Genomic DNA, 8,406 nt, shown 5'->3' on the forward strand with positions numbered 1-8,406 from the left:
CAGACACAAAACTAAGCATCCGACTCTGAGTCTGGCGGTCTGAGGACAAGATCCGCCCACCGGCTGAAATGGTTTTGTACATTACGTCTTCCCGTTTGAGGTATGTGGTGGGGGAACTTGTCCTTGATTAGCCTTTGAACTGTTCTGTGTTCCCTGAAGGCCTCAGACAGAGTCCCAAGTCACAGCGGCTGAAATTAAGATGCAATCTTTACTGTTTTGTAACAAGATGTGCAGGAAGAGCACAATATTGGTGACACTTTACATTAGATTATATTTATGGACACTGTAATGTGCATTTAATTAAATACAAAAGTATATTACATTGTTTACAAATGAAACATTAAGTACGCTTGTTTGTTAGTTTTCAGTTCTTACATTTAAGCTCATAGTTTACATATTCTTCTTTAATTAGATGTTTATTTCAAACGATGTTAGCATTTTAGATAGCATATTTTAAAATTTAGTATGAGCCTGAAGTAGCTGCATTACAGATATTTATATAGACAGAAAGATCATTTATAAATTTTGTGTAATTACCATGCTAAATAATTTACATACAATTGCTTTTTAATATCATGTGTTAATTCCTCATACCTCAATAACTATTATTATTTATTTTATTTTTTTTGCCATTGCAAAATCAGAGCATGCTGGCCTGGGAAACCTGTAGCACCTGGAGGATTTTTGTCAAGAAATTGGGCAGCTTCACTCATACAAGGATGCAACATACAGTATAGAAAACAAGTGGTATGTCAACTTTTGGATAGGATAATTTGTGTAAATACAGTTAATGTTTTGTCTTGTGAAATGTAAATATCTATTGTGCTTCATCAGGAGAAGAGCTAAACAAAATGCTGTTTTCTGGCATTTTATCTCATTTTCTGATCCACATCATAACAGTTATTATGGGTCAAAACGAACTGCTAAAGTGTCCCTCATGTATGATTTCCCTGTGAACTCAGGCAGGGGAACGAAAGTGAGATCTCTTATGGTAAAAACACACGCAATCCGCAAGTCCTTTGATAATTCTGCAAGTAGCCATAGGAACTTCTCATTAAAAGAGGCAGTTAAAGAGGTGTTATAAGTAAACAGCATGACAGGCAGGCCTAATGAAGAAAATTTGTTAGATAATCGTTGGAAACTCTTCTCTTGTATTACTATGATACCGTGGGAAAGCTCCTCTGAGGGAGAACAGTCACGACACTGGCGCACTGCTGGCGCTCTCCGTGGTTCTGAAGATAAGAGTGGGTGTATAGCCTGCCTGTTTCGGTTGGGTTTTATATCCTCCTGAGACTCGGCAATTCATTTTTGTTCACTGTAGTGGACATACGTTGTTTGTTAATATCGCTAAGACCATATTTATCACAGTTTGAAGTGTTTCATATATATCATTAAGATGAAATCTTGGTCTTTTCTTTCAAATTTAATATTATAATAATATGATCTAGCAAGCAGCAGGGAAAATACAATCCTAAATGCAATATATAAAGTGCGACTAACAAGAAAAGAAATTGGGTTATCAAATGTTAAAAGAGAGGTGAAAATTACTCCCATATCATTTATTGTTGATGTTAAAGGCAATATGTCCGATGCAACCATTTGGTATTTCATCCGTACATCTGGTATTTTTGCACATATGGCAAACCTTGTTTTCGTTTGTTTGCTAGATCTGAGGAGGTTAATATTTCCAATACAATGCGTATTCTTTACGTGAAGTAGATGTCAGATCACTTGCTTTGTGAATCTAACAACTCTTTGAACAAACCAAGTGTTAATATGCAATATAGAGAACAGCCTCTCTCTAAGGACACAGACGTTAGTATTAATCAGAGGAACATCTAATTGAATCACTGCACAGCTGTGAAAACAGCAATTCAAGTGAAAATGCAATAACAAAAAGAAGCTTTGAATGAGCATGGGATGGGTCACATGATTATGTGATTAATGGTCCTGTATTGGCTTTCTATGAGTCCTCCATCCCACATGTCAAAACTAATTTGCTTGCGTTTCTTGCCGGAGGCCTATGAGATGTATTGTGCAACGGCGCGGGGCACACAGAACAGAAACGGTTAATGCAGAAAGATCAAAGACGCGGAAACATCACAGGACAGATTTAATCACGCACCTTCCCCTGGGTTGAATTTATAATTGTTTCTTTAACAATGCACGCAGTTCTGTTTCGAGGTTGAATACTTCTTGTTTTTGCCTTTTCATGTGGTGTGTCTGTCTAAAGAAATGATGGCGTTGTGGCTCACTTGGCCTAAATATCTCACATACAATGCTAATTAGAATTCATGCCAGGAGAAGGCAGACTCCCGCAAAGCAGGCAGAAAGTCTGTTTGGATCGGCTCTTCCATGAATTATTAATCTCTTGTCTTTTTCACAAAGTCAGCAATTGCACCTCAGAGTAATTGTTGCGTGTGTGTGATTGCGGGCCAGACTCTCGCAGAGTACACATCTGTCGGCCATGCTTAAATCCAGGACAGTGCAATTGTTAGAATGAAACAGGTGTTTGTATCCATAGATGGACTAAAGAGATGATCTACTGTAAGATAAACCATCCTTTGGGCATTCATCATAGCTTTGGAAATAACAAGCACGTCACGTGGCAGGCCAGAGATGACTCTTCCCTGATGCAAACCGCATACTTTTATTGCATTGTCAGTCTTACATAAACAATGCCATAAAAGTGTTGTTTATTCAGGCGATGTGTTATGTATATGGGGCAATGGTATTTGCGACATAGCCCCACAATACAAAATAAAGCCACACTTAAAACCAAATCTCCCTGTAAGCCTACATAGACTAGCAGGCTGTTATCCGTTTAAGGGGATTTCAGTTTGACTTTTTTTTTCAATGCTATGTAGGTGATGTCTGTGAGAAGTGGAATAGTCCCCATTTTAGGATTATAAACGACATAAAATCACCCTGAATGTATCTGAACCACAAAACCGATGATATTGTTTCTTTTTGTTGTCAAGCCAGATGTAGGTATTTCGATTAGCTTGTGAGCAAGGAAGAACGCCACTTTATCGGAAGCCAAATTGATCAGCATTTTAGTTTTAGTCATGCAAGAGTGCTGGGAATTTCTGTATATGAACCACATAGTGGACATGATGACACTATTGGCCTGGAGCAACACAGAGTTCCACATTGATGTAAGTACTTTACTCCCTGACTTCTGAATAATCATTAGGGTTACATCAGAAACTGAAATCGGAGCAGTCGTAAAAGCAAAATTCAGCCATATCCTGTACAATGCCATTTTCTGTAGACAAGTAATCCCTAAGGTGCTGAGGGGTAAAACATGACAAGACATGTTATTGAATCAAAGATTAATGCATGTGATGTAACGTTAATAGTTTTGAAATATCACATAAAATGATGTATTCGCAGCAAGCCTAGAAATGTCAGTTTATATTTATAACAAAGGTGTGTTTATGATATTGCATACTTTGAGAGTCTCTCCTGTAGAAGCCAGTGGAAACTAACTTGCCCTCTTCAAACCTGTCCTCTTGTGTGATGTGTGATGGGGGAATTCAGGTCATAATGTGAACAGATGCTTTAGTGTGTGGTAGCTGTAGTGTACTCAGACAGCACAATAATGAGAGCTGATAATGCCACTGTAACCTGTTTGTGGCCCTATTAACCTCCTTCTATATTGTCTCTCCCTTCTCTGGCTTTCTTTTTTTCTTTTCTTGTCAATGTATGTCTTCTCTTACTGCTTACTGTGGTCGTGATCAAGTGGCCCAGATTAGTACCAAAGTAAGTAAACACCATTAGCGAATCAACCAGCCAATCAGAGTGGCGAGCACTGAGTCTCCAGTGACACGCTGACCTGCTGCCAGAGTCTGTGCGTTTCTACAGCAACTTGCTGTAAAAGACACACAGGCAACACTTCCATAATGCAGGGAGATTGAGAGAATGAAACAAAGAGAGAGAGAGAGAGATTATGCTGCTCCAAAAATAGGTACACTGTTAATGAGTACAAACCTCATTCACCAGAATTGACACTTTCTTCAACTTAAAACAGTCAAATGAGTGATGATTTTACTTTTCACACTCATTGAAACAATATCTTTAGGGAATGTGAAGATGCATACTTTGGTATGTTTGTTTGTCTATACATTCAGCTACCTTTAGAACTATGGGACAAAAAAAATAAAAACTCAAAATACGAGTATATCATAGCCACATGAGTCCCTATACACACTCCTACTCTACCTGTTTAATTAATGGGACAGTTCAGCCAAAACTAAACATACTTCTTTTACTCATTCTTATGTCATTTCAAATGGTTGACTTTCTTCTGTGCAACACAAAAGAATGTTTTGAAAATATGTTTCAGTGTATTTTGTCCATACAATGAATGTCAGTGAGCTCCAGTATAGTTTTGGACCCCAGTGACTTTCTTCTGCAGGTTTCAAATTAAATAAGGCTGAGTAAATAAAGACAGAATTTAAGTTTTTAGATTAACTATCCCTTTAATAGTCATGATTCCAATCATCATGCATTAATACGGCACCTTTACTAGTAAAGAGACTAAGGGTGATGAAATGGGAGATTTAACTTACAAAAAGGTACAGAGGTGAGGGTTCAGCTCAGGCGACTTTGGACAAGTATGTATTTACGTTCCAGGGGCCTCATTTATAAAACTCTCTGTAGATTTCATCCTAAAAGTGTACGTAGGCACAAAAGTACGCCGGAACCTGTGCAAAAATCCCTTTATAAATCCCAGTTAGGGGAAGATTGTGCGTACGTGCATCTCCACCCCGACATCACCATATATGAAGTTTATAACGCCTAGTTTTACTATGCATAGCCTCACCTGCATATAATTTCCATGCATATTCCCATCCACGTGACACCATGTTTAACACCGTCAAAGGTCCAAGACATTAAGGAAATATGAGATACGGACTATAAATGCCATTTGTGCCAAACATTTTATTTTTTGCTAAAAGTCATCCACTATCCTTGTCATGTTTTAGAATAAATATATCAAAATATTCATTAAAAACAAAACTGTTTAAACTAGTTATCAAATAAATATTTTAGAATAAAGTTTTAACGTTATAAAGAATAAAGTTGATATTCTTTTACACTGGCTATTTTTAATGGAAACACATTGGCCTATATTTATTGCAGTGTAAATACAATTGTCTGACTCGGCGCGTCACTGACTTATTTTAAAAATGAAACGTGCAAATCTTACGCTTCCAGGTGTATCATTCAAATACAGTGGTATCTTTCATAATGTTGTGGAGATGCCTTCATACGCCATTAACGCCTCCATGCAGCTGCGGTTTTACAGTAGGTTATTATCATTGGACCTATTCAAACTGGACAATGGACCATTCGACCACCGAGTATCCGCCATAATATCGAAGTGCGCATCATTGATCATTCTTCTTGTTAAAAATATTTTCTCATAACATGAGATCTGCCGTTTAAAGATGAATTATTGTGCACCTATAGCACTCTTTGCTGTCATTAAAACATAGCATGCCACAGGAAAAGTGATGAAGCGCATCCACTACAAATATGTCTAAATTCATATAGCCTAATTTTTGTTTAAAAATCTGCATAATGACTTTATGTAGTTTCAGTGCTTATTTACATTAAGAGAGTGGAATATTTAATGTAAATGTGTATATCGACATGAAAACAGAGTTTAAAATCGTTGTTTACTTCATTAATTTTCTCACTCCTGGAAAGAGGGTACGTATGCATGGGTCTGAGTTTGCGTGCAGGTGCGCAAATTGTTTGTGTTTATAAATCCCACCTTTTGCGTAGGAAGTGGCGTACGCCTCTTTCAGGGCAGGCTTTGTGCGTACGCAATGGTTATAAATGAAGCCCCAGGACTGCGATTTTAATTGTTACGAGTAAATAAGCTCCTTGTTTAAATGTTACCTTCATGGCCATTGGTCTTTGCCAGTTATCCAGCCTTTGTCATCTTGCCAGAGTCAAGTTATCTGCCAGGAGTTCTTGACTTTTTTGTTTTGGTAATCTTAGTTTGTACTATCTCCAGAACAGTACACACCGGAAACTTTGTTACAGCCCAAATAGGGTGTTCCAGGATTTTGTCGAGGGATTTTGCAAGACCTGTAGGTTAACTGGTATCTGTCATTCTTTCTCTCTCTCTCTCTGTCTTTCACTGCTTTTCTAGATGTCCAATTGGCCTTAATTTGAGCCTCCAAATTTATCTCCTCAGCAGCTTATGGAGGAAATAGCTTGTCTAAATGATTAGGAGTAGAGGAAGAATAAAAAAAATTCAAAAGGTGATGAATGGTGCAAAAATGGAAATCACAAGATATTCAAGAAATCTCTCTGTGCTGTGAGAGTGTGTTTGTGTGAGCCATTAAAGGGAGGTTTTACATTTACTTATCTTCATGTCATTCCAAACCTGTATGACTTTCTTTCTTCTGTAGAACACACAAGTAAATAGTTTGAAGAACACTGGGGGTCCAATGTTAGGGTGTTCCACAGAAGAAAGACAGTCATACATGTTTGTAACGACAAGAGGGTGGGTAAATGATGACAACATTTTTAGTTTGGAGTGAACCCTTTAAGTGTCTTATTGCAGAGATGTCAGCAATTTGTGGTTTCATTCAGTCGAAAGACTTTTTACAAACTGTAACTCTTTACAAAAATAACTTAGACTCTTACCTCCATCAGAGTATGTCTCCGTTCCATATCCATCTTGTAGGCCATTGTTCCATGTACCCTCGTATTTGCCACTGGCTCCTGTGCTTTCCCGCACACCATAGCGTCCCTTAAATCCATGTGTCCACTCACCTTTATAAACCCACTTGCCCTTGTTTTCAACTCCAATTCCATGGCGTTTACCTTGCGCCCATGTCCCCTGATAGGTGTTCCCACTGGGCCAGGTATAGATGCCCACCACCTCAAAGCCGTGGCTCCAGGAGCCTGCATACTCGCCTTGGCCCTTGGGTCCTGTGCAGATGCCATGGCCATGGGCCTTTCCCTCTTCCCACCCTCCACAGTATGATCCCCCATCATCAAAGTTGAACCTGCCCCCAGTGGACATGCATGAAATAGGTTTTGGCAAATACCCCAAATCTCAAAAAGAAAAGAAAAAGAAAAGGAAGTAAGACCCAAACAAAATCAGACTTAAAAATGGGACTGGGGTGTTGGTGGAATGCTGGGGAAGGAAAAGACCCGCATATGCTCCCTGTAGTTGCCTTAAAACGCAATGCAAAAAGTAAAAAGAGGAGCCCTCCCGGGCAGTAGTCCCCTCCTGTCAAACTAGGCAGGAGCAGCTTGAGCCCTCTCAGACCATCCTCCTCCAGGAGTGGAGCTTTTTATTCACAAGTTGCTTGCTTTCCTGCAGTTGCTTCTCAGTGATGAAAGTGGGCCCACGCCAGCCATGCGCCTTGTTCTGTCATTACCAACGCAGCAACAATTCTCTCGGTTCTGGTGCTCTGGCCCCCTCCGTGTTCCTGCCTCCACAGAGGGCCCCTGTGCCAGCACACACCTACCCTCACTCCTGCTCACCCTCTCTGGGGCTTTGAGCTGTTTCACTTCCCCTCCCAGTCGCTGAGACCACCAGGCTCCACCTGGAAACCTGTGAGTCTTCAGAGTGACGGCCGATGGATGAAGCAGGCAGGTAGCATTTACAATCGCATCCTTTCTGCCAAGAGCTCACCTACTGTTGTACCAAATCCACCCGACATACTGATGCCACACAGGGAGACAGAGTGCAAGAGAAACCAGAAAAAAGAGTGATGGATTCTACAAGCTTCAGTCTCCGTCAGCTAGCAGCAATGCAGTCTCTATCCCCACACAATCACATGCATATATACGCACGCTCTCGCCAGCACAGGATAAGCGCGGAGCTTGATCGCAAACAAACTGATGCGATTAATTCCTTATCTGGGCACTGTTTTGTCGTTGTCTCTGCTTTCCTCTCAGCTCTCTTTTCAGGTCTGTATAAAAATCCTGTGCTCCGGTTCGCTTGCAGGTGGGAAAACCAGATTCATTGTTCCTGATTTACCTTCTTCTGTTCCTTCTCGACTCAATCACGTTGTTTGAATAATTTTTGTGTGACGCTGATTGTCTTTTTCTCCGTCATCATCTTATTCCCTCATATGCTTGGATGTCTCTCTCTCTCTTACACTGGTGTCTCTCAAATCTGCTCATTAGAGGCGGACTGTTCCATCGCAGCCAACTCCCCCTCCCCCTTTCACATGCTCTCTCTCCCTTGCTCTCCCTTCATTTAAAGAGACATGCACTGCGTTAATACTTAACGCTCTCTCTCTCTCTCTCTCTCTATCCACCTCAGGGAGCAAAGATTGCTTTTCCTAATTGCCCGGCTTAGTCCTCCCCCTACCCTACCCTAAATCTCCATTGCTCTGCCCTCATAGAATAATTAGAGCATTTGTG

General features: G+C 40.2%; 1 protein-coding gene across 1 annotated transcript in view; it reads right to left on the reverse strand.

Annotated features, from left to right (window-relative positions):
• The window catches only part of LOC306866400 (junctophilin-3-like), a 31,822-nt gene extending 23,671 nt beyond the window's left edge, over positions 1-8,151 (reverse strand). Inside the window, exon 1 of the mRNA XM_079411588.1 lies at positions 6,670-8,151. Within this exon, the coding sequence (XP_079267714.1) occupies positions 6,670-7,051 (382 nt within the window). The 5' untranslated portion in view covers positions 7,052-8,151. The remainder of the gene's footprint in view (positions 1-6,669) is intronic.
• Between the last annotated feature and the right edge of the window lie 255 nt (positions 8,152-8,406).

Source organism: Barbus barbus (assembly GCF_936440315.1).
Source record: "Barbus barbus genome assembly, chromosome: 48".
Lineage (NCBI taxonomy): Eukaryota > Metazoa > Chordata > Actinopteri > Cypriniformes > Cyprinidae > Barbus > Barbus barbus.